Source organism: Chrysemys picta, chromosome 1 (genome assembly GCF_011386835.1).
Source record: "Chrysemys picta bellii isolate R12L10 chromosome 1, ASM1138683v2, whole genome shotgun sequence".
Classification (NCBI taxonomy): Eukaryota; Metazoa; Chordata; order Testudines; family Emydidae; genus Chrysemys; species Chrysemys picta.
Window position 1 is genome coordinate 108,807,146 of NC_088791.1, and position 27,379 is coordinate 108,834,524.

The following is a 27,379-nucleotide window of genomic DNA, read 5'->3' on the forward strand; positions in this document are numbered from 1 at the left end:
ATCTGCATATCGAGACAGCCACCCCTTTCTTCCATGCCCCATTAGCTGGGCCCCACAACCGTGCTGCAGCACACCTTCCCAGTCATCCCTTGAGCCATTCACTGCATTTCTCCCCCCTCCCCCCAACCTGGATCCTCCCCACTATTGTACCCAGGCCACACCCACTGCAAGCAGTAAATACATCTCCCTGAAGTCTTCACTTTCGTGCGTGCGTGTGTGTGTGTGTGATACAAACATTTCTATTCCTGTTACTTCCCCTGCCTCCTATAACCTGACTCAAATGTAGCGCCTGGAGCGAAGGACAATTATGTTACAATGGAGTTGTGTTCCTGCTTGTGTTTCAGAATGGTTGGAGGGTGGAGTTTGTGGCAGGGCTGGCAAGAGAAATCACAGACAGTGTTTCTGTTCCGAACGACTGACAGTTTTGTTTTTCTATAAGGTAGGGGGGTGTGTGTGTGAGTGAGACTGTTTACATTTTCCAGTCAGCCATGAAACCTCCAATTTCCCAATTTTTTTCCCAACACTTAGTAACTTTCATACTGTCACTGTAGCAATTGATCTGCTCAGCCAAATCAGAGAAAACTATCATAGCTCCTGGAAGCAAATCTCTGACATTGTATGAGGTGCACAGCAGGAATAAGGCCCAGATAATTTCTGCCCAAGTGAATCACCGCAATGTCTGGTAGATCACAACCTCTTACGTCGCCGGTTAGATGCTGCAGAGTGGGCAAAACATGACACTAACCTGGGCCACCTCTCTCCACCCAAATCAGCCTGTAGTCAGCAATGTCTGTCCTGTTGTACTCCTTGCTGTCCCGCAAACTTGTGCAACCTCATGATCCAGGAATCAGCCAGAACCCACATGCTGGCAGTGCACACATTTCATTTCCCTCAGCAAACCTCTGTGCTGTGTGTCTTTGGAAACATCGTATTAATCTGCCCTGAGATCAGGAAGTAGCCACTTGCTGCCCTCTCCCACCCCAACCCCAGGGGCTAGTAAAATGCAGATTTTTCTCAAACAACCAAGACAAGGCTTGCCTACTAGAAGCCTTCATTTCCTGCTTCTGCAATCCCTTTCCCTGTCATCATTTCTCTCTCTCACACACACATACACTCTCTCTCTCTCTCTCTCTCTCTCTCCACTCCTTGGTCTCCTTCACACTGATGCAACACATTTTTTGACTGTTGTGTTCACAGTGAATCTCCCAATAAAATAGAAACACATATTATAATAGAGACGACTTGTAGCAAGCCGTGTGAGTTATTAAATCTTTGCTGCACAGGGGTACAAAGCTTCAGACTAGAAATGGCCATGGCAGGGTGTTCACCGGTGTAGTGGTGAACATTTCCTTGAACTACCCTTGCGTTTTTTTCTTTCTTGGTGCATGCACTCTGTAATCCTTCCAAACTACGCACTTCACAAGTGAAGTGAACACATTCTTAAATATCGTTCTCTGTTTGGGTCTCCCAAAGATTTAGTGGGTGCCATGCAGTTCCTTGTGTACAACGTGACAGAATGAAACCATTTTTGACCTTCATTACATCAGTAGTTAATACCTAGATCTACATTAAATAAATTTAATAAAACAAAACAAACACAAACCCCTCTCCTGGAAACTTTTAAAAATAGCTCTTCTATTCAGCGCTTATATTTCTGTAACCTGTAGATGGAATGTCCCCAAATTTGAGTCTCTAATGGTATTTTTCATCTGACTGTGGCATACCAAATTTCAAAGGAATCAGGCTAAGCGTGTTGAATTTAGAGGACTTAAAATTGTTTGTTTAAACAGAAGTCGTGATGCAACCTTAACTACAGTGGCATTGCTGCACCACTATCATTTCTCACGATATCTTGGGTCTCAAATTTTGGCATAAGACTTTTTAGTTATGTGTGTCCCTTTAATTATGCAAGACTCATTCTTTCTTCTCCCTCCCTCCCTCATCTTTAAAATGTTTTTAGTAAATATCTTGAATTCTTCAAAATCTCAGAGCAAGAGAAAGCAATCATCATATATCCTATTAAATTAACCTTTCCTTTGCATTTTTTCCCCAGTTGTGATTGTCCAGTTCTTTCTATGAGCTATCCCAGCACTTGCTAATGCTACTAACATTCTATGTCTCATTGACTTGGTATAGACTCTAGTCAGCCTGGGGCAGGGTAAAACATTGTGAAGTCTGTCTCCTCATTAATATGTAGTTTCATAGTTAGGTATACAGTTTTGTGTTTGAATACTCTGGTATATCTTTAGATAAAATACCGACTGAATGTGCCTCTCTTCTTGCGTGGAAGATATTAGGGTGAGGGGTGACAGTATAAAATGCTTTGATAGATGTTTTCTTAGACTGGAGCCAGCCTGTAACTTCCCACAATATTTATAGTGGGAGGCAGGGCCGGCTCCAGGCACCAGCTGAACAAGCTGGTGCTTGGGGTGGCAGATAGTTTGAGGCGGCATTCTGCCCAATCCTAGGATGGCACGGACGCTGTTGGTTGGTTGGTTTTTTTGTTCTTGTTCTGCTCCGGCCGCCCTGTAGGGGGCGGTGGCGTGGAGAACCAGAGCACCCTGCAGGGCAGTCCTCTTCCTTCCCTCCCCACTGACTGGAGCGGAGCCCGCGCAGCGGGAGGGGCCGCATGGCAGCGCCCCTGCTGTAGCCCTGGCCTCTTCCTCCCCCCCCCCCCCCCCTTTTTTTTTTTTTTGTTCTGGCCGCCCCGTGTTTGTTTCTTTTGGTTTTTTTACTTTGCTTGGGGTGGCCAAAAAGCCAGGGCCGGCTCTGGCGGGAGGAGAGGGGGAATCACAAGACTAGTGTGCTTATGGCATTATGGGGGCCTGTGATGCATGGTGGAACTAAACAACTGGGCCTATAAACGGAAGAGGAAACCATGTATGTTTGAAGTAAATCATATGCTGCAAGTCACTCTTGTTTTGATAATTGAGGGCATTCCGCGCATAATTGATGTTGATGAGTTTTTGTTACTTGCAAGTCCTCTTTAAATAATTTAGGAAATAAAATTGTTCCAACTTGAGGGTGCATTTGAAACAAAGCTTTTGAACATACATTTTTGTACTGCTTACCCTATGGCTTATTTCAACCCTAAAATGATCTCTTCCTCACACCATGTCCTCTCTCTCACACCTTTAGACTAAGCTAGTATATCTGGTTTTCAGAAATTGTTTTATCCTTCTGTCTCATGCTGAGCTAATTTAGCCTCATCTTGGTAAACAAGAAAATGGCTTTCATTCGACAGATTTTGAGCTGGAGTGACTGCAGCTGTCGTCTGGCCTGTGTGCAAACCAATTTTGTTCTCTTTTTTTGCCTGGCAGGGAGCCTACACCAGAATTGTCAGGACTAATCAGCATTAAACCAATGTCAGGATAGCTGCAGAAAGCTGCCCTGCAGCGAGGCAATAGCAACAAGGCTTTTCAGACAGGATTAGTAGGAACACTGCCTAGGCTGCAGCTGTGTACAAAATCTCTGAAGTGTTTCACTCATGACTCATGGTTAGGGATTCCTAGCCTGCCACGGAAATGTGGCTGCCCAGTGGCTAATACTCTAAGGAATCTAGCATGATCTACAGAAGGGGGTGAGAAATGCTGCAAGACCTATAAAATACAGAGTGATTGTTTCGCAATTTGGATCAGTGGGTTTTTCTTCTTGGGGAGGAATTCTGTTCCTGGTGTCTGGCCAAAGGATGTTACTTGTAATGCTCATCCTCCTCTTGTACTGGGTAGACGTACCAATCAGCTTTGACTCAAAGGTTCTGTCCTGAACTGCTTGCATCTTGCTTTACCAGTTGAGTAAAGCATACTTGGGCTTCTTCCTTACCTTGGTTGGTGGGGAGGGTTGCTCAATAAGGTCCAGATTCACAAGAGTTCAGGTCCCATTTAAGCAGAAAAATGGGTGACTAAATTGTTAAAGGAAAAAGGCCTATAGACAAAGAGTAACTTTTTTTTTTTTTTTTTATGGCTGCTGGGTCCAGTTCCCATCCAGAGTGAAGAGAGACCACCTCAAGAGTGATTGTTTCAACAACCTGTTTCTCAAGGCCTCTCAGTCAAAAGTTAGCTCTAGTGAATCTGTCTCCACTATGCGAAAACCTACAGACTCAGCTCATTCTGGACTCCTGATTCCTATTGCAAATGGAGAGCACCTGACCCTAAGATAGGGTTACAATACGTCCGGATTTTCACGGACATGTCCGGCTTTTTGGGCTCCAAATCCCCGTCCGGGGGGAAATCCCAAAAAGCCGGACATGTCCGGGGAAAATCAGGACATGCTGGGCCGGGAGTCCGGGGGTGCTCGGCCGGGCCCGGGGCTGGCACCCTGGCCGGCACCCCAGGGCCCGAGCCGACCCAGGCTGGAGACGCCGGGGGGGCCAGACTGGGCCGCGCCTCCTCCCCCCACACCCCCATTACCTGCTTCAGGCTTCCCGCGAATCAAATGTTCGCGGGAAACAGGGGAGGGGGCGGATTTTGGGCGAGGGGGCGGGGCCCCGTGGAGTGTCCTCCTTTTGGAGGATCAAAATATGGTAACCCTAACTAAGACTTTCCTTCTTCCCACTCAGACCAAGTTCTTTACAAGGTCTGAGCTGCAAAGTGGAAATGGTAGATCCAGTACAGAATATAGACTTTTTCCAGTGGCCTCTTGTGCTGGCAAAGTCCCTCTTTACTAGAGAAAACAGATGCATACTTTCCTTGGCCATCATGGTACTGGGTACTTGTGAGAGAGTAGTGCTTAAGAAAATGAGGGTTGGGGCTAGTTACAGCCCAAACTGGAACCTTCAAGAGTGACGTGCCTAATGTGATGACAGTTTAAGGCCACGTCTACTGGGCTCTACAGTGACATGCCTACAGCACTGTAGCTATGCTCCTGTAGCACCATAGTATAGACTTTCTGCTGTGACAGAAGGGGTTTCTCTGTTGATGTAGCTAATCCACTTTCCCGAGTGGCTGTAGCTACATCGAATTAGAAGAATTCCATCAACTAAGCTGTCTCTACCCTAGGGTAGGGTGGGGTAAGGTGAGGTTGACAGGTCAATATAGTTATGGTAGCTAACTTTTAAATGTATGCCAGGCATTAGATACACTTTTTTTTTTTTTTTTTTGAGTTGTGGTGGTGTGCATATTCACCTGCTGTATTATGCACATTCATTATGCCCAGTAGCTCCCCGAATTATCCTGAAACTGATGGCAACAGCTGATGGTTTACATAAGGCAGGCATGACCTTGTACCTTAATTGAACAATTAACAAGTTTGAGGATGGCCCTTGTGGGAAGTGCAGGTTGCAGTTAAATGGGCACTGGCATGATTTCATTCTTATTCTGGCCTAATGGTGAACCAGGCTTCAGTCTCCCACCTGGAACTTATTGAACAGAATCTGTTTCAACAGAGCAGAGAACAGACTCACTTATCCCTGGTGAAAGTGGCAAGGATTAGTCACTATGCTGTCATTCCAATCCCAGCAATGCAGTACAGACAGAGGGTTTCACCTGCTGACTCCTGATACCCTGCCTTGAGGTTATGTCCTGGGCTCACTTCCACCCTGAATCTCCATCTGTTTACAAAGCTCTCTAGCATCCAGCTATCAAGCATTAGGCAGGCCCTTTTTCATTCCTCTCCCTATGCAAGATTGTTTGGTGATTAGTGGAGATTTGCCTGTTTAAAAGGGATCCTTGTGCACCATGAACATCTATGCCAGTGTTGGGGTGGAGGGAGGGGGTTCATTTAGGGTGAGGGATGATGGAGGGAATAGATCCTTTTTTTCCTTAGGGGAGGGAGCCCTGTTCATGTCTTAGAGCTCAAGGCTGTAAGGAACGGGCTAGACAACATGATTGTAAAATCACCATAGCTGGTTAGGGTGGGTTTACCCAAGAAAGGTAAGTCAACCTTTATTAGGTCAAGGTACATATCCACACTACCCTCCTTGGGTTGATGGTGCGCATCCTCACCAGGAGCGCTTCCACCAACCTAAGAAGGGCAGTGTGGGGAGCTGAGAACCTGCTCTCTCGGTTCGGCTGGCAGCTCCATGCCGAGAGCCCAGCTGCTTCACAGGCTCTTGATGGGTTGCCCCCTTCGGGGAGTGGGGGGGAGGAGAGAAGCCACCTGGGGCTTATCCAGCTCCCCACTGGGAGTTGGGCAGCCTTGTCAATTTTATGGCTCTGAGCTGTGACATTGACAAGGCTGCCTGGCTGGGAGCGGGACCCAGCCCACCGGGCTCCTCACTGTGCTCCCAGGCGGCTGGACCACTGGGGCTCTAGCTACCCAGCTTTCTTGTCAATGCATGGCTTCTGCCACGAAATCGACAAGACAGCCAACAGCGGATGTAAGTAATGCAGTGTCTACACAGAGACTGCATCATCCTGATTACACCGACATAAGCCTTATACCTCTCATGGAGGTGGATTTGCTATGTTGGTGTAGTAGGCACTTAACATCGGCGGGAGGAAGGCTGTAGTGTAGACACTGACATAATTAGGTTGTCGTAAGCTGTCTTCTGTCAACCTAACTATGTAGTGTAGACCAGCCCCCAGTCCTATATTCTGCCACAGCTTCCAGTTACAGGTACCATTGTCACCAGTGTAGATGAGTCAGTAATGGTTCTCAAATTCGACCCAGGAGTAAATCTAGCTGTGAACATATCTACTTTTTTTTTCCCCTCTGCGGATACAGTGAAAAGTAGAGTAATTTGCATATGCTGCTCTAGTTGTTTGGGTATTAATAATTCATCACTGAAAGAAAAGGCTCTTCAGGAAAACTTGATCTAATGCGACTCATCTCTGTCTTAATTGAATTCCACACTTGTGTCTTTTATGCATATACAGCTCACACAGAATGGGGTGGGGGGACTACAAAGCACATTCTGGTACCATAAAATCTTTTAAGAATTTGAGTATTTGATGTACATTTTTTTTAAAAGAAGGTGCTGAAGGAAAAGCTCTTTGTCACACTTATTGTACTAGCAATATTTACATCTTCCACGCTCTACCAATGTTACCTAATCCTCATTTTCCCCCATCTATGAGTAGGGAAGGTAAATAATAACATCCCAGTTTCTCCGAGGAAGAAGACTGTAGAGTAGTTAAGTGCCTTGCCTGAGACCATGCAGTATATCATTGGCAAAGCCAGGTTCAGAATTTGGGAGTTCTGGTATCTTTGTCCTCACTTAATCCCCTACACTTATACAGTCTCATTTTAATGTTTCCCAAATGTATATGTTAGCACTGTGGCTCAGCCACACCTGCTAAGGTTAAGGTTGCAAAAGTTTTGCGGGAGGTTGTACCGTTTTTTAAATCTATATCCTCTTTCCCTGTTTCGTTAGTCATTGGAGTAGATCGCTTTTAGAAGCCACTTTAGCAACCAAATAACGAAGTGATGGACATGTTCTCAATGTCTTTCAGTCCTTTTGTCAGCTAGCCAATTTGCTGCTTGTTTGTCTTAAATACAACAGAAGAGTTGCAGGTCTCAATCTCACAGCTGTGTGTCAGTTACAGTTGCTGTCACTGACATATTTATGGTCTGAGACTTCCCTTTGATGTGCCTTTTAAAAAACAAAAGGGGAAATCCCTATGTAAATATCTATATGTAGAGTACATTCATTTCCTCTTTTTACAATTTAGAAGCATACACAGGTGTATATACTATCTTTCCTTTTTGTGTTGACAAGAGCTGGTATATGTTGGGGGGAGCTTTTGGTTTCTTTGTATGTATATTGCAGAATAATGAATAATACAGCACCAAAAAAAGTTAATAAAATACTGTTTCCCTGCACAAGTTAACTCTGCGGAGTGTTATCAACTGTCTGGTAATTTATTATGTCCATATTATAGAAGCATCCTTGCTTTGCTTAATGTCTTCTCTATAACTTTCAGAAGACTGCAGAACCTTGATTAACTGGCCAGGGTAATTTCTTGACTCGTTGAAATGTTCTATTACAGTGTCCATCTTTTTGGAAGGGATGTGTGTGTTTACATGTGCATATAAGGTATCCTACAAAAAGTGGAAATTAACTAATTGCTAAGGAGGAGTACAAAAGAATCAGAAAGGCTAAGGCACAAAATGAGTTATACCTAGCAAAGGACATTAAAGAACTTTCTTATTGCCTTTTAACACATTTGGAGAAAAAAGACGAAAAGTATAGCCCTACTACTTAGGGTGGAAAGAGAGCTAATGACTGACGACAGCAAGAAGACTGAGGTGCTAATATCTGTCCTGCTCCAGTCTTCACTAAAAAGGTTAATGGTGACTAGGTACTCAACATAATTAATATTGACAAGAGGGAAGGAATGCAAGCCAAAGTAGGGAAAGAACAGATTAAAGAATATTCAGGTAAGTTAGATGTAATCAAGTGGGCAGGGCCTGGTGAAATTTATCCTAGAGTACTTAAGGACCCAGCTGAAGCAATCTCGGAACCGTTAGTAAATATCTTTGAAAACTCCTGGAGGATGAGTGAGAGGACTGGAGAAGGCCAAAGATAGTACCTGTCCCTAAAAAGGGGAACAAAGGGGACCTGGGGCGTTATAGACCAGTCGGCCTAACTTTGATTCCTGGAAAGGTATCCAAATGAAGTATTAAACAATCAATTTGTAAGCATCTGAAGGTTAAGTACTAGCTAGGATGGATTTATCAAGAGCAAATAGACTCAGACTTAAAAGCTGGACGGGACCGTTGTGTTTATCTTGGGTGACCTCCTGCACATTCCAGGCCACAGAACCTCACCCACCTACTGTAATAGGCCCATAATTTACTCAAGGTACAGAGAACCTACCATTTACTCTAGTTTAAACCAGCAAGTGACCTCTGCCAATCTGACCTGGGAGGAAATTTTTTCCTGACCTCAAATATGGCAATCAGTTAGACCCTGAGCATATGGGCAAGACCCACCAGCCAGACACCTGGGGGAGAATCATGTTGTAGTAACTTAAAGCCTTTCCCATCTAGTGTCCCATCTTTTATGAGGTCCTCACTACTTATCAGTACTAAATCTAAAATAGAATCACCTCTTGTTGGTTCAGTGACTATTTGGTGAAGTGACTATTTGTCAGCTATCACTTCCTGGAATATGTTGGCCCTACCATTATTAGTAGCATTTGTCCTCCAATCTATATCTGAGAAATTAGTCTCCCATAGTCATACAATTCCCAGTAGTATTTATGTCATTGAAGATATTAGAGGTGTCTCTTCATATCCCAATTGGATCCTGGGTGCCTCTAAAAGACCAAGCACAATCCCAGTGCAGCCTCTAATGCCTGTCTTCCCCCAAAGTAATTTTGACCCAAATAGTCTATTTTATCCATTCCATTATTTTTCCTTTCTTTACAGTCTTACTTCATCATTAATATACAAAGCTACTCCACCACCTTTACCTTCTTACCTTCTGTCTTTCCTGAACAGTACATACCCTTCAATACCTGTATGCCAATCGTGCCAACTATTCCACTATGTTTCTAGTATCCCTATAATTATGGGTGGCCAGTGACCCGGCCGTTATGGGAGGCTAACCCTAGATCCCTCCCCTTGTGCCCAAGACTCTGCCCCCCACAGGAGCCCAGAGCACCCCCACCACGGCTCCCCACCCCAGCCCCTTGAGAGCAATGGCCACATTCTTTGCACTTCAGGAAGATATCTCTACAGTGCTACATGGTCATGACTGATATCTTTTACTAACTTCTACAAACCTCAGTAGGTGCAGCCTTTGGGCAAAGAGCACCGCATGCAGTAGTCCCTTAGTGGACCAGTTTAACTTAAAGAAGGGTAATGGTTTGTCTGTATAGAAATTAACTCTCTTCCTTAAATTTCTCTCACAGCTGATAAGATTTTTTTTTTTTTTTTTTATAAATGGAGATATCCTATCTCCTAGAACTGGAAGGTAGGGTTACCATTTGTCCGGATTCCCCCGGACATGTCCGGCTTTTTGAGCTAAAAATAGCGTCCGGGGGGGATTTGTAAATGTCCGGACTCCCCAACCCCCCTGCCCCGCCCTGCAGAGCGCGCGCGCGGCTAACAGGGCAGCTGGCCGGATGGTGTCACTTACATGGGGCTCCGACAGCCAGAGAGAGCACGTCCTCCGCCTCCCCTGCAGCAGAGATCACTCCCTCCCTCCCTGCATTCACAGATCACCTCCGGCAGTTCGCACCGGCAGTCTGGAGCTCCTCCCCCGCTCCTCCTCCCCTTCCAGCCAGCCTGCCGGGACGAACGGCTCACAGAGACGTTAGGCAAAGGCCAACAACAAGGGGGCCAGGGGGTCGGAGAACGGGCAGGGAGGTTTTGGAGGGGGTAGTCAAGAGATGGGGAGGGGGGGTCCGGGAGTTCGGGGAGGGGGGCTTTCTGGGGGGGGGTGGATAAGGTTTTGGGCAGTCAGGATACAGGTAGGAGGTAGGGTCCTGGGGGGTAGTTAGGAGGGGGCAGTTAGGGGACAAGAAGCAGGGAGGCTTAGGTAGGGGGTGGAGTCCTGGGGGGCAGTTAGGGGCAGGGGTCCCAGGAGGGGGCAGTCAGGGGACAAAGAGCGGGGGGAGGGTTGGGGGCTCTGAGGGGGGCGGAAAGTGGGAGGGGCAGGGGCGGGGCTAGGGCAGGATGGGGGCGGGGCTAGGGCAGGGCTCCTCCTGTCTTTTTTTTTTTTTTTTTTTTTTTTTTTTTTGCTTGCTGAAATATGGTAACCCTATGGAAGGGACCTTGAAAGGTCATTGAGTCCAGCCCCCTGCCTTCACTAGCAGGACCAAGTACTGATTTTGTCCCAGATCCCTAAGTGGCCCCCTCAAGGATTGAACTCACAGCCCTGGGTTTACCAGGCCAATGCTCAAACCACTGAGCTATCCCCGCAAAGTCTTTAGTAACAAAGCACTTACCCAAAAGCAGATGTCCTGACTGGCAAGTGTGGAGGTAATATATATTACCTGTAATTTGTAACTCAATGTCATATATTATGACTGGAGAATTGCTAATATAGTACCTATTTTTAAGAAAGAGGGGAGGAGGGGAAAGTGATCTGGGAAACTACAGGCCCATTAGTTTGACTTCAATATGCAAGGTCTTAGAACATTATTTTGAAACAGAAAGTAGTTAAGGACATAGAGGTAAATTGGGATAAAATCCAACATGGTTTTATAAAAGGTAGATCATGCCACACTTTTTTAGACAAAGGAAATGTGGTGGATTGAATCTACCTGGGTTTCAATAATAGTGATACAGTTGCACGTGGGAAATTATTAGTTAAATTGGAGAAGATAGGGATTAATATAAGAATTGAGAGGTGGAAAAGGAATTGGTTAATGGAGAGACTAAAACAGGTCATGCTGAAAGGTGAGCTCTCAGGATGGAGGGAGGTTTCTAGAAGAGTTACTCAGGTCCCAAGACCAATCCTTATCTTATTTAACATTTTTATTAATGACCTTGCCACAAAAAGTTGGAGTGTGCTAATACAATTTTGTGGATAACACAAAGTTGGGGAGGTATTACCAATATGGAGAAGGACTAGAATATTATATAAGAAGATCTGAACGATCTTGAAAACTGTAGTACTGTAGTAGTAGTAGAAGAAATGGGATGAAATTTAATAGTGCATAACTTTGCACTAACAACAACAATTTTTTGCTATAAGCTGGAGATTTATCAATTGGAAGGGACAGAGAAGGAGAAAGACCTGAGTGTATTGGTTGGCAACTCAGTCATTCTGTGATGAATGTGCTGCAGCTATGAAAAAAAGGCTAATGCAATCTTAGGATGCATCAGGCAAGGTATTTGAAACCTCAGCTGGAATACTGTGTGCAATTCTGGTCTCCCGTATTTAAGAAAGATGAATTCGTACTGGAGCAGGTGCAGAGAAGGGCTACTAGGATGATCAGAGGAATGAAAACCTACCTTATGAGAGGAGACTCAAGAGTTTGGCTTGTTCAGCCTAACCAAAGGAAGGCAGAGAGGGAGATATGATTTCTCTCCATTAGTACATCATAGGGATGAATACTAGGAGAGAGAGGAGTTATTTAAGTTAAACACCAATGTTGATACAAGAACACATGGCAGTAAACTGGCCAGCAACAAGTTTAGGCTTGAAATTAGATGAACCATCAGAGGAGTGAAGTTCTGGAACAGCCTTCCAAGAGGAGCAGTGATGGGGGGAGGGGGAGAACCCCAACTGGCTTCAAGATTGAACTTGATAAGTTTATGGAGGGGATGGTATGATGAAACTGCCCACAATGGCATGTAGCTGATCTGTGACTGCTAGTAGCAAATATCTCTGATGGCTGGTGATGGGGAGGGCTCTGAGTTACCACAGCGAATTCTTTCCCAGATGGTAGATCTTGCCAAAATGATCAGGGTCCAGCTGACTGCCAGTTTGGGTCAAGAAGGAATTTTCCTCTGAGTCAGCTTGACAGAGACCCTTGTGTCTTTTTTGCCTTCCTCTGCAACATGGGACACAAGTCAACTGCAGATTTAAACTAATGTAAATGATGGACTTTCTGTAGCTTGAAGTCTTTAAATCGTATTTGATTTCAGTAACTCCGCCAAAGGTTATGGGCCTATTACAGGAGCGGGTGGGTGAGGTTCTGCAATGTGCAGAATGTCAGACTGGATCAGGGGTCTCAAACTCAAATGACGATGAGGGCCACATGAGGACTAGTACATTGGCCCGAGGGCTGCATTACTGGCACCTTTCTCCCCCCCCCCCCCCCGCCCGGCCCCGCCTCTTCCCACCCCTTCCCTGCCCCCATTCCAACCCCTTCCCTGAAATCCCCACCCCAACTCTGCCCCCTCCCTGCCCCCAGGGGGTGCAGGAGGGGTGCAGGGTGTGGTGGGGGCTCAGGGCAGGGAGTTGGGGTGTGGGGTGCAGGAGGGGTGAGGGGTACAGCAAGGGTGCAGGGTGCAGCAGGGCGCTCAGGGCAGGGGGTAGGGGTGCAGGGTACGGCAGGGGGTCTGGGTGCAGGAGGGGTGCGGCATGGGGCTCAGGGCAGTGGTTTTGGGATGCAGGAGGGGTGCAGGGTATGGCAAGGTGTCAGGGGGCAGGGGGCTCAGGGCAGGGGGTTTGGCTGCAGGAGAGGTTCGGGGGGCAGGATCTGGACCTCCCCTCCCCTCCCCTCCCCTCCCCTCCCCTCCCCTTGCAAGAGGCTGGAACATGGGTAAGGTGGGGCGGAGGGGCTGTGCATTTCTGTTGCTTGAGGCACCGCCTCCAGCAGCTCCCATTGGCCGCGGTTCCCCATTCCTGGCCAATGGGAGCTGCTGGGGGCACTGCCTAAAGTAACAGCCACACACAGCCCCTCCACCCCCCCCCCCCCCCCCCACCCCACGTTCCAGCCTCTTCCCAGAGCTGCGCAGAGCAGGCAGGCAGGGAGCATGCCCTGCTCCCAGTGCTAGTCCGGCCGCTCTGGTAAACACTGGGGGAGGGCGGCGGGGGGCTGCGAGGGGCTCGCGGGCTGCAGAAAATCACCCCGCGGGCCACGTGTTTGAGATCCCTGGACTAGATGATCATGAAGGGTCCCTTCTGTGTCTCTATCAATATCTACAGGATAAGTACCGAGGCCCTTAAAATATCCAAATTAAAAAATACCACCAAATGAGAATTTCATTGAGCTGATGTATTAAGATGTGTGAATTTAACATTGTATTAAAAAAAAAATAGAGGTTTTCATTCTGAGTGCTGGGCAGCTTTATTTCTTATTGTATAAAAAGTCCACACTTCTACTATATTTTTTGCTTTAGGGGGTTTTTTGTATTACAAGGAAGACCTATTTCTTCTCCCTTCCACTTGCATGAAATACAAAAACAAAACCCTTTCATTGTAGAAGACTTTAGCAGGATTTTCAAATAGGAAAATTCAATAGGAAAATATTTCCTCCTATTTCCCTTTTTAATTTTTTTTTTTTAAATGGATGCCTTTAAAAATCAGGAAAACAGATCTGGAAATAAAGCACTTAAGTAAAGCATGAACCAGTGCTTATAGAAGCTTGACTCTTAAATGTTTAGTTAACTGCTTAAATTTGTTAGCACTTCCAAAAAACGAACTTGGAACATTTCATTACGTTTAACCCAAACAATGCCACTTTACAGTGAGCAAATCAAGTGCATGACTCATCTCTTGTTGTAAGGTAGAAAGGTCAAGCGTCAAAGGAGTACTGTTCAAAATTTTCCCTTGTGCTATGCAATTGTTCTGGAATGGGAAAATGACGTATTATAATTTAAAAAAAAAACTGAATTTTTTTCACATGATCAACAGCAAATTAAAAACTTCAAATTGCTTTTAAAAAAAAAGAAAAAAAAAAAAGAAAAAAGCTCAAGTATAGCATGTTAATATAAAGACCTAGTACTTAAATTTCTTGTGCTAGTACTTACATAAGAACGGCCATACTGGGTCAGACCAAAGGTCCATCTGTCCCAGTATCCTGTCTTCCGACAGTGGCCAATGCCAGATGCTTCAGAGGGAATGAACAGAACCGCTAATCATCAAGTGATCCATCCCCGTCACCCATTCACAGCTTCTGGCAAACAGAGGCTAGGGACACCATCTGTGGCTAATAGCCATTGTTAGACCTATCCTCCATGCACTTACCTAGTTCCTTTTTTATTTATTTATTTTTTTTTAAACCCCGTTACAGGCTTGGCCTTCACAACATCCTCTGGCAAAGAGTTCCACAGGTTGACTGTGCATTGTGTGAAGAAATACTTCCTTTTGTTTGTTTTAAACCTGCTGCCTATGAATTTCATTTGATGACCATTCTTTATATTGACTCTGACCTGAGTTGGGAATGAAGAAGGGAGGGACATAGTGAGGTAGAGGACAGAGTTGTAATTGATTTGGTTCAGTGACAGCGGGTCCCTACTGGCTATCGGGCAATAGAAGTGCTACAAGTTGAGTAGACCCCTTGCATGTTGTTTAACCTACATATCGCAGAATCGGCAGTATCCTGTCGGAGCTGCTAAAATTCAGTGAAACACTAATTCCTTGATTTTAATTGGTCTCTCTCTGGATTGATTATAATTGGTAGCTTACTTTGTAGTGTTGTGCAATACTGAGCTTCTAGGGTTTTGTTTTTTTGGGATTTTTTGGGGGGGGGGATTTTTTTTGTGTGGTTTTATTTTTTGTTGTCACAGTTTTGTGTATCGTGATTGGCAACAGAGTGCTGTACAGACCCTGGGGACATGCTAACTTCTTGAACATTCCTTGATAAGCCAACGTTTGCTCACAAATGAATTTTGTTGTGCTTCTGTGCATTTTCTAATATTTGCATAGTCTTTTTTTTTTAACCCAGCAACAGAAATCGTGTATAATTGTTTCAGCTGTGACTTTATCAAGCTCTTTTATGTAGAGGTACTGGCCAAGACTTTTAAGTGACTAGTGATTTTCAGTGTTTCAGTTTGAGGCTGTCCAATTTGAAACATCTTGAAGAGGCTTGATTTTTTTTTTTTTTTTTTTCAGGGCTCAAGTACATCCCCTCCCTCTCTTCCCCATGTCCACCAGAGGTCAGAGTGTCAATAATTCTAGGCATTAGCAAGAGCAATGGAAGTACCTTGTCTTTACGTTAACGTTCTGCATTTTGGCTCTGTTTTCTTCCCAAGATGTCTACATGCTTTACAATATGATATAGAAGCTACTAAATGCTGTACCAATCCACCATACCGGAAGTGTATTTCATGCTGTATAAAGAAGGCTTTGAAAAACATTTTTCTTCCACTGAGCAGCTAATCTATTCGCTAAGGGACCAATTTTGATACCCCTCGCTCCTGCTCTTTGATATTTCTGTTCTCCAATGCCCTTCAGTGGCACTTCTCATGGTGAAAGGTGCTGTTCAAGGAGAAGTAATTGTGTCAGAATCTGATCCTGTATTTGTGTATGTTTAGGCTAGTGAGACGTGGATGGGAGGTTGGAGTAAATATGGACTAAAGATGAGCATGGACTGAGGAAAACACTGAAGAACCAACTTAAATCCCATTGGCAAAATCAGTGGGACTAAAGCATGTGCTTGAGAGCTTTTCTGAAGTAGGGACAAAGACAGCAATCAGCATCTATTTTGGGGACTCGATCAAGTATGTAAAGAATGTGAGGCTAAATCTTTTTAGCACAATATGAAACTACTTAAAAATAGTGTGGTGTGCTGAAAGATGTCAGGAGAATGTATTCTATAATGGTGACTCCAAAGAGAAACTGCTGAGCTCCAGTTCATTTGCAAATTTGACACCATCAGATCAGGATTAAACAAAGACTGTGAATGGCTATCCAACTACAGAAGCAGTTTCTCCTCCCTTGGTGTTCACACCTCTACTGCTAGCAGCACACCTCACCCTCCCTGATTGAACTAACCTCGTTATCTCCATACTGATTTATACCTGCCTCTGGAGATTTCCATTACTTGCATCTGAAGAAGTGAGGTTCTTACCCACGAAAGCTTATGCTCCCAATACTTCTGTTAGTCTTAAAGGTACCACAGGACCCTCTGTTGCTTTTTACAGATTCAGACTGACATGGCTATCCCTCTGATACTATAATGGTGTATGACACTTAAGTTAAAAATTCACTTATCTATCACTCAAACTCTGCTCTTCAAGCTAGTACAGATACTTATTCTTTTTTTGGTTTTAAGGATTCAAAATGCTCAGAAGCTTACGTATAGGGGTACCACAAAGGATAAAAGAGCAGCACTTCTTTGGTGGTGGTTGTTGAATGGGACAGACTAAAGATCTGTGTCCAGATGCTGCCTGTAAGTAATGGAAAGCTGTGGATTGGAATCCTGTATTTGGAAAGCTGTTTTCTGGGACAGAAATCCAACTTGGCAGCAAAAGGGCTATGTCTTAGAATTCCATGCGTGTTTGTCGCAGAGAAAACGGAAGCCCGAGACTAAGAATGACTGTTGCCCATATCTAGAACTGTGAAAAGTCCAGTTTTACACCTGTTGTATTACTTCCTGTTGACAGTTCTAAGCCTTTGTTCAGTAAAACATTCATATAACAGCACTGTACTCTTTAGCAATGAAGCTGAATAAAGGGAAATATTTAAAATATGTATTCTGCAGCTAGCTGTCTAAATTTAATAGTTAATCTCTGTTACAGTGACTTTACGTAAAGTGGAAGTTCTTAATTCATTGGAAATGTTATGAGTGATTTAAACTATATTTCATAATTTGTTGTTGCCTGAAGGCAAGGATAAAATTTATATATCTAAAACCACTTAAGCCACAGTATTTTTGGTGACCTGGAGTTTACTGACATTGTGCAGTTTAAATAAGAGGTTTCATCTGTTGTATATTTTTTCCTTGTGTAGTAAGAAGTTTTTGTTGATCTGTTGGCATCTGGGAGTGGAGCTGTATTAAGAAACAGATACTGTTGATATTGTATAATGTTACTCTGCTGACAGAGTGGATATATTTTAATCAGGTCAAAAAGAGTGGGTGATGAGTAAACTGAATCGCTAGGGTCCGATTATTTAGCTTCTTTCTTTTTTTTTTTTTTTTTTTTTACCCCTAGAACTATACAATGTTAACTTTTAACAAAAACCTCACTGTTTTTTAAAGGCATTTTTTTTAAATGCTAGGTTTTTTTCACAAGCGTAACTATTTAGTGGTGGTAAACCATAGGTTCATACCATAATTTTTTTTCTCTGATTTATACTGACAAGATAACATTGTACAGTATAATTCCTGTATCTGCACACTTCTGCATTATTAATAGTCCTCTGCCTTTTGCGTCTTAGTACAGGGGTTTGCATAAGTTGTGTAGCTGCTTAACCATCTGATTACATAAATCTTTGCGCTTTGGTTATACACTCCAGTATTTAGATAAATGTGTCCACAGCACATCAGGCTGCCCCATTTTCCCTATTATCCTATGTAACTCCATTCTTCTTGCTATCTCTTCCTGCTGAAGATAATGCAAATTACTTTAAACATTGTTGGTAGTTGAGAGCCTAACTCCCTTATGTACAAAGGGTATGATTTTTTAAAAAAAAGGAAGTGCTTAAGTTAGGAGTTTTGATGGTGGCAGCCAATGAAAGCACATACTTGTAGAGTCACTCTGGTTATTTATTAATGTACAGGGATTACACATCTTGGATTTAACCAAGAGAGCTTGGAGCACTGGGAATTTCATAACTGAGCGCTGAATGTGGTAGTGTCTACTTGGACAGCCTCCTTGTGCTGTTATTGGAAGAGACCATTCCTTCCTGGATTAATTGAGTTTTTAGATTTTAGAAGAGGCAAAATCCCGTCCCCCCTCCCCTCCCCCGATGGAATCTACTGCCACTAAAGAGGGGAACTTGTGGGTGCAAGAATCAGGGCCGGCTTTAGGCCAATTCCCTGGAATCGGGCCCCGCGCCTTAGGCACCTTTTTTTATTTTTTTTTTTTACTCACCCGGCGGCGGTCTGGGTCTTCAGCAGCGGGGGGGGGGGGGTCTTTCAGTGCCGCGGAAGACCCAGAGCGAGTGAAGGACCCCCTGCCGCCGAAGTGTCACCGAAGACCCAGACCGCCGCTGGGGATTCGAATCGGGCCCCGCAGTTCCTAAAGCCAGCCCTGGCAAGAATCATACACTTTTTTTCTTAGCTCGTGGTCTCCCTAACTAATTTTTCTTCCTTTGTCTGACCCTAGGAATCCCACAGGCAGCAGTATTTCTTAAGTCCTCTATTCTATTTAATGATTAGATTCAAATAAGTGGTGTGTTATTTGTTTTTTTTTGTTAGGTGTCTCAGAACTTGGGACTGAAATAATTTAAGGTTTCTGGAGTAGAAAACCATTGGTTTGCAGGTTGAAAGTGTAACCAGTATGCTGTAACTGATGGAGAGAATTAGAACCCACTGGCAATCCAAGGAACAAGAAGTTTTCTCCTAAAAAACAAAAATTCCATTCTAGATCTCTTTATTAAAAGCACTTCTCTGTCATCTGCAGAGGAATGTCTTTCCAAGTGATAGACAATTAGAAGAAGTGCTCATTCATGGATAAGGTTGCCAACTTGCCCATTTTTCAAAACTGGACACTACAGGCCGCCACCATTGCTCACTCTCCACGCCCCCCCACCCCAAATTGCTCACTTCTTCCCCACCCCCAGAACTCATCTGCTGCCTGAAGAGCCAGGATGGGCAGAGCGGATATAAAGCCTGCCTGCCCACATGGGGCTGGAGGAGCTCCATCCCTGGAGCGAGGAGCCGGAGAGAGCTGGGGCCCTGGGACGCTGAAAAGGCGGGATGGGCTGTCATGGGCAGTGAGCCCAGCTGCCTGCCTTGCTCCTCAAATGCCACTTGCAGTCCGGATCCCTCCTCCTCTAGCAGCAGCTGCTCTTCCTGCCCTCCAGGCAGTGGCAAACAATTGTGGTTACTGCAGTAACCAGACTTGGTTGGTGTCTGGTCAGCAGTGCTGACTGGCTGCTGCACAGGTCACCTTTCGAGCGGACCTTCTGGTCGAAAACCGGACACCTGGTAACCCTATTCATGGATTCTCTTAAGTTCCTGTGCCACAGACAATTGACCAACAAGGAGGGCAGTAGTGAGAATCTATTTTAATTCACTTTTTGGAGCCAGTGTAATTCAGTGCTATAATGAACCGCAGATCAAATCCACAAAACCGAGATCTAAATTTTCATTTATCTAGTGCCCTATGATGATCTGTGTTCTCATCTTGATTTTTATTTCTGGGGTTGCATCTTTTTTTTACCTGGGACATGCTACTGTATCTTTAAAGATTTTGCAAACATTTTTCTATGGAAGGGTAATGAAACATCTGCTGGGAGAGAGAACATTTCAGTTAGACATGCTGTAAAAGAACTTTCAGAGAAGGGCTGGGAAGGAAAGATTTCTTCTACTTCCCGTTTTTCTGAGTTTGTGTATCTTTTGTTTGTTCATACATGCTTTTTGTTTTTGTTTGTTATGTTATATAGTCTTATACCAGTGGCTAGAAGCAGATCGCCATGGCAAGAGCTCAGATACTGCAAACAGAACCTCAGGTAAAAAGGGGGTTTAAAAATCAGAACTCCAGGCCCTCTGTGCCCTTTTTTTGTATATATATTTTCTCCATCTTACAACTTCCCTTGAATCAACTCAAATTAAGGATCAGAATTAAATATTGCATCTTTAGTCTATAACTTAATGTGAATCAATAGCTATTAAATTTTATTCTTTCCCTAAAGCTCTCTTGGCAAATATGCTTCTCTCTTAGAAGAGAAACTTAATTTCTCCTGAAGTCTAGTGGTGGAAATCCTTCCATGTATATATTCGGTATATTTTGTCTGCTTAGTGACAGAATCTAAACACTTCTTTTATGTGAAGTTACTGTATCAATAGATACTTTATCACAAACTCCAACTCTGCCTAATATGCAAGTATAAAGCAATGTTTTCTAGTGCTGTCTCTGTTCCCACAAATTCCTGCTACAGTGGCTCATATGGGTGGTTGTTTTTTAGATCTACAGTGAAAAATGTGCCTCATTAGATCGCAGGAAATAGCATGTTTGAGGTTAACAATTTAAAACATTCCAGACAGATTGATAGGGCATCTGACTCTCCAAAGAGTTGCTTGTACTCAATTAAATCTGATGTTTACGTATTTCTATCAAACATTGGAGAGTAAGTGTTGCACTGAATATACAACCCCACCTACACACAGGCATCCTGTTGAATTAATTCCTTGTATATTTTTAATTTTAGTTCTAGAACTATTTTTAATCTGCCATGGCCCCATCTAGAACAACTACAAAGCAATAGTCTAATGGTAACAAGAGTATGTGGTGGGGGAGGTGCCCTATAAGTATTCTTCCTGAATATTGCGTGGTGAATGGCTTGTCCCTAAATATAATGTTAAGAGGCTGTGCACTGCTGTTTTCCAACTACATCCGCTCAGTTCTAAAACCCAGCAATTAACAGCATAGTTGCTCCCTTTCCAAGCATTACTCTTCCCGGCTTCCTCCTCTGTTCAGCATTCTGTGCACTTAACATCTCATGTAATGTGATACTATTGTCCAGTAGACTTTGGTTCTAAAGTTCATTCTACTGGGAGATAGCATGATCATTAGGAAATGCTGAACCAATTTAATTAGAAATGACAGCTAGCGAAAAAGGTTGTCAGCATGATGTGAAGTATTGTGCATGCTCCCACTAGGTCTCTCTAAAGGAGTTAGAAGATATTTTTATTTCAATAGTCACGTTCCAGAATTTGTAATCAACTACACATAGTTAAAATTCCTCAGGCTACAGGGTGTGGAATGAGGGGACTTTGCCAGTTTAATATGCATCTATGTATGCCTCCTCTAGCTGTGATAGCTAATATTTAAATGTGTTTGTTTAAAATCTCAACACTCCTTGTTTTAGTTTCTGAGCAATCACTCCAGAAATGAGACTGATCATGGATGACAGTCTAAGAACCTTTGGCCCTTTACCCAAGTAATTTTATCCTGGACCCTAAATGGACAATAATATTTTATGTAACAGCTTCATGGAGTCTACTTAACATTCTAAAATTAAATTAACACCGTTTCACTTTATTTAGCAGCAGTGTTCATCACCCAGCCACTCACTTGTAAATCTGAACTAAACTGCATTTAGCAGAAATTTTTTGTATGTTTAAGCTAAAACTTGCAGCATTATATCGGAATTATAAGTATTACTAAGTATAATTAAGTATCCATTTACAGTGGAACTTAATCTGATGTATTATCATTGATTAAAATATGCGAGATACTATAAATATTAATCTGATTTACTAACCTAATAGTTTAAGGGCTAAATTTAGGGCTAGATTGCTAACCTTACTTACACTGAGTAGTGCCTTAGTCTGTGAGTTTGAAGTAAATGGAATCTGTTGTGGAATACCGTGCAATTAATAGCATTGGTATCGCCCCTAGTGATAAGAAGCTGGATTCCATTTTAAAAGTGAAGTCGGGCTCAAATATAGTACATTCTGCTAATTATAGTTTGGAATCTCTCAAGCGAACGTCTCTAAAATTTACATGCTAATTCAATTAAATCATAATTCACTTAGTGCCTGAAAATACTGTCAAGTTAGTGTGTCTCTCCATGCTAGGTGTGACTCAGCAGTCTAATACCACCAATGATGGAAGTTCCTATCATAAAGAGCATTTGTATTCAGATGCTGATCCCTTCATGTTTGCCAAGAAGGTTCTGCTTGCTGTGACTTGCCTTTCCCATTTTCTTTCCAGAGTGGATTTGATTATTCTATCTTTCTGATTCTGTCATATCATTTTGGTGGGAGTTCTTTTTGTAGGTTGATTAAATGGTGAAATTTCACCCTCACAGTAAAGAGCTCTATTAGAAGGCACAACCCCAGACGTGCTTCTGCTATGCCCTCCTCAACTTAATTGAAAAGTTGCTTATAAATGTCCTTGTTCAGTCTCTGGTGCCCCAGAACAGCCTTTTGTGGAGGGTGCAATGTTCTATGCTCTGTCTTGCAATTGATCAATCAATGAAAATGATTTTGGTGTGGCTTCTTCTCTTTTTGTCTTGTCAGCTTCCTTCTGTCTTTCCGTTATTGGCTAAATAAACTGTATGTTTTTGTTTGTTTGCTTGCTTGCTTTTTAAAAAAATTATGCTATCCTAATAAACTGTAGGCATTGCAGACTTTTGGTAAAGGTAAGTTTTATCTGTGCCATCCATTTTCCTGGGTTATATGGCCTCAACGTCTTCAATTTCTTAGCACTTTTATAGATGCTGACTTTTTGAGAAACGAGGCTTTCATACACACAGATGGCTTCAAGAAACTCAGGTTTTGTCAGCAAAAATGCTAGGCTTCCTCATCACTATGAACATGTAAACTCTGTAAATGCTCACTGAATAGATTGGTTAAAAAATCCTGAACTTTCGTCATCAACTTGGTTTGGACGGAGGCAAATTAGTGTTACCCTTCTCACTAGCTTCTGATTATGTTGGATCATTGTGTGCTTCCGATTGTGGAAAGGAGAACTTAAAACAGAAACAAAAACCCTAAACAAAACCTGTGGGTCATCTTTGCTGTTGAGTCCTTCAGACCTTCATGCAAATCCTCAATGACAGAATCTGTTTATTTCTGAAATAAAATTGATAGCCATATTTGTTTCCATTTGTTGGGTGGGTGATGGTAGCTTGGTAAATCTTTTGCCACCAAAGAAGGAAAGAATATGGGTTTTGTTCTGGCTTTGTGAAGAAGGAGCTCTCTGCAATTATATCCTCCACCTTCAATGAAGGGCCTAGTGTGGCTCTTGCCAGCTGAGGTGTTGAGTCCAAAACTACAACATTCAATCAGTGCTGTGGTAAGCGTTGGCCAAAATAGGATTTGATAGTGACGCTAGTTGCTTCTACAATAAAAGCAGGGTCAATTGGATTAGGACCAGAGCTCAGATCTGTCTAGTAGGGAGTGCCTTAGGGAAATGAGTATTACACTACATACTGTATTTGTCAGATGGCTTTAAGTAGATAAATAGACACATAGGAAGCCTTCTACCTGTAAAATGCCTTGATAAACTTGGGTATAAGCTGCTTCAGAAGTGCTGTGTATTGCTCTTTGCTCCAGGACTGGCAGATGTCAATGTATCAATGGTTAATTAACATAAACCTCTCAGCTACGGAATTTGGAGGTACGTAACATCTAGTACAGAGTGTATCTTCTGGAGATAAATCCAGCTCTGGGTCTGTTGATGAAATGGTTAGCCACGTGTGGCCTTTTCTTGTAAGTGACAGATCCAATAGCCTTATTAGCAGGATGCTTTTGAGTTACTACTCAGAATCCAAGGAATTTACATATATGGTTCTGCAAGATACAATGGATATTAAAGCTGCCATTTTCTGTAGCACACATCAGGGAAACACTGGCACAGTGCAGAGAATGGGCTGAAGCTGGCAGATATCAGAAAGGACCATTTCAGGAAAAAGTAATCTGATCCTGACTGTGTTAATAAATTGTATATGTGAGCATCAGTTTAATGTGGCTTCTCTTATTCACATGTTTTCATGCCCATCTTCTTAAGGCTCACTCAGTTACATGGGTCAAGAGTCTCTAATTCCTTCTACTTGTGGCAAATTTCCTTTATAAAAATGTTTTATACTCTTTCATTGACTACTACAGGAAACACTCTATTACATGTTAGACAAATTTCTCAAAAGATACAGGGACTGATCTTTCAGAGGTGCTACAGACCAGTAGCTCCCATTTTGAGTCAGTGGGAACTATAAACATCCAGTACCTCTGAAAATCAGGTCCAAGTTTTTTTGGATTAAATTGGCATAATAATCTGGTCTGTATCTTCTGAATGATTTGGAAATCCTAGTTCAGTATGGCCCAAGAAATGGAATGTAGATACCTGGATTGCAAGATGTTGTAACCACAGATTTAATACAACTAAATAAGTTTCTATATTCAGAAGTGGTTTCCTCCAGGTATTACTGCTACTTGTAAGCCCAAAAGTTTTTCAGCTGGAATTTAACGCAACAGGAAGTTGTAAAACCAACTTCTGCTAGTGGAAAACTGCAGTGGCTCTGTCCTCCATATACCTTGCTAGGACTAACAAGATGACCCAATGCAGCGTCGTAACTGGGTATTTTAGCACCCCGGGTGAGCAAACATATTTGCGTCTTTCCCGCCCCTGTGGCTTTATGCCCTGGGCAGCTGCGCCACTCACCGCGCCCTGGCTATGGCCCAATAGGAGTGAATGCTTTCCTTTCAATAGACCTAGCCAAATACTGACCATGTGGGAGTCCATTCCTTAACAATGAACAGAAAGCTGCAATACAAGATATCTACAGATTGGGACTGAACTCCAGGTTCGCTTAAGGTTCCTATGACACCCTGTCCCTGGATTAGTTATTCTGCAAGTGACATTTCCTCTGTGGTTCTTTTCTGTCTGAGTGGAGACATTTTTCCAGGAGTAAGTTTCTTTGTATATTTTTTTTGTTCCCACCTTTCACTCCCTCGTCCATCTCCTCTGTTTGATGAAATGACGCCACGTGGCTAGATGCAGCATCTCCTTTGCTGGAGGTATTTAATGCATTGGACAGATGGGGTGAAGGGACCTACAAGTGGCTACAGATGTGAAAAAATGTACATTTTTCATTTTCATTAGTTTCTTCAAGTTTTTAATAGTACATTTGACAGTGACCATGATTCCAGTGTACTAATAAGTCTGTGCCCGCAGGAGACTATCTTGTCCATCGCTTTTGTTGATGGATATGGTTGTAGCCTAACTTGTTAAGTCCTTTTTTGTTGTTTTTGGTAATCAGTCATCATCACCGTGTTCTTTCTACCATCATTCCTTTCTTTTGGGGACCAATTTTGTCACCCAAATCGTGTGCAAAGAACCAATTCTGCCACCTGTACTCCCGCTCATTAATACCTCATTCCACAAGTAGTCTGGTTAGTTTCAATGGGATTACTTCTGTGTAAAAGTATTACTAAATATGAGTCAAACTGGCAGTATACAACCCATTGCAAACAATTTAATTCTACAGATTGTGTTAAGTACTCCCTAGTATGTGTGGGGGAAAATACACTTGCCTTCAACAGCTTCCATTTTTAAAATTGATCTAGTGGGCTGAGGCCAAACCAATTTAATCTTAAATATTTGACATGCAAATTGCTTGTCTTCTTAATATATTTATTTGTCTGAGATGCATGTACATGACTAAGATCATGTAGCTTCAGTTCTGGCCATTCACAAGTCTTTGTAAAGTAAACCATGTCGGGTGTCTCAGGAGGATAAAATGCTTAGTGTCCAAATAAGATGCACAGCATCATGGGATATTAACTTAAATCGCACAAGCACATAAACCATTGGTTGACACTACACATTAAGAATAAAAATGGGTAGAAATGTTTGTGTCAACTTGGAGAGAGAATTTCCACTCTATTTTTAGTGTGTTAAAATTTCATTTTGGAAAATTCTAAGATTCAGTGGATAACATGTATAAGTTACTCCAAACATCTGCAAACCACTTGTGAACAATAGTTAGTTCTGCTGCAACATGCTATATTAGAGGCAAATTCTCTGCTTTTATGTACTAACATTGCAGGGGAACTTGAAAATAATATTTTAGCACTTGTGCTATGGACTGTCACATAAACAACTAAATACAGTATTTGTCAAAACTGGAAAATGTTCTGAGCTAGTCTGCTAAACACTTGAATGGTTTTTTTTTTCACTCCGTCCAACTTAGCTGACACCTTGAATTTTCTGCATGGAGTTTCTACCTCATGCATGCTTTTGCTGGGGATTGGCTTGGCCTGAGAGAGCCCAACGGCAGGCTACCTGGCTCCAGCCAACACCCATCACAGCTTACCTACAGAACTCCTTCCTCACTCGTAAATTTGACTGTTTCATCTGTCATACCTACATCTTCTAAGGCTTTTTCTACACAAGTGCAGTAAGTGCAAAACAAAAACTCTGGTGGAAACCTTAATTTGACATTTTTCATTGGAGATCTTGTTTTTCATGGCAAATAGTCCATTTTGTCTGCCATGAAAAAGTGCTAATGAGAATATTAGAGTGGTATTGATTAACTACTCAAGGTACCTAGATGCCACTCTGATGGGTGTACTAAAAATGCCTAATTGGCCACTTGTCTCTGGCATACTCTTAGAATGGGAACTTTCTATGGAATAATGCTTATCCACATTTTTAAAGTCACTTTAAGAGGGAAGGGTTGTCAAGGAGCCAATTATGACTCCATGATTTTCTGCCTATCCCCTGGGACCACTCCCACTGCTTTCCCTGACAAGTCCCTGTGTCAAGGGTGGGGGAGAGGGAGTTGTAGGAGCCAGTGATGCCAACTCTATTTGGTGGAAATCCCCCATGTTGAAGGGATTTCAAGCTAGGTGTTTGTGTTAAATCTCTGCTTCCTTTTGTGCTGCCAGTGCAGGGCAAATGCAGAACAGCTGCCTCTGAACGTGCCAAGTGGTTGAGTGACAGTAGAGCTATTTGAGAGTTGGCAGCCGCCCTTGGGCCAGTTTCATCAAATCTGCAAAAACTTTAAGTGACTGCTTTGCAATCTAGAATCCTGTCTTGACATGTAATTTACACCTCGAATGCTGCATGTGGGAAGAGCTTTTTATTACATGTATAATTTTAGCTACTTTCCCTTTTACCATTATTTCTTTAAGCTGATTCTACACTATTGTTTTAAGTTAGGTCATTAAGTATTTAATATTTTAATCTTAGTTCTGTTCTGGAGATTCACATATGGGCCATCTTAATTATTTAAACATGTTTCTTTCCTTGATACATCTTAATACATACATGTTTCTTTCCTTGATACATCTTTCCTTGTACACTTAATCATATTGTTAATTAAATTTCTCTTAGTCTGAGAAAGGTAGTTAGATTCATACTAAAGAGACTATCTTCAGAGAGTCACTTTATGTAACTAGTTCTCTGAATGTCAAAATATCACTGGACAAATACTGGTTGTCAAGTATACCTCGGAAAATGTGCACGCTGCTGCTGC

General features: G+C 42.9%; 1 protein-coding gene across 11 annotated transcripts in view; it reads left to right on the top strand.

Moving 5' to 3' along the window:
* The window catches only part of DENND5B (DENN domain containing 5B), a 203,489-nt gene that overhangs the window by 78,028 nt on the left and 98,082 nt on the right, over window positions 1–27,379 (top strand). For 6 of the 11 annotated variants that reach the window (XM_065566404.1, XM_065566425.1, XM_065566405.1 and 3 more), the window contains exon 2: window positions 19,838–19,903. The exons of 3 other annotated variants lie outside the window; for them this stretch is intronic. In XM_065566404.1, coding sequence (XP_065422476.1) covers window positions 19,838–19,903 — 66 coding nt within the window. Of the gene's footprint in view, window positions 1–19,837; window positions 19,904–25,860; window positions 26,300–27,379 lie in introns of those variants that run through there. 2 more of the 11 variants (XM_065566450.1, XM_065566449.1) reach the window with 2 other exon arrangements.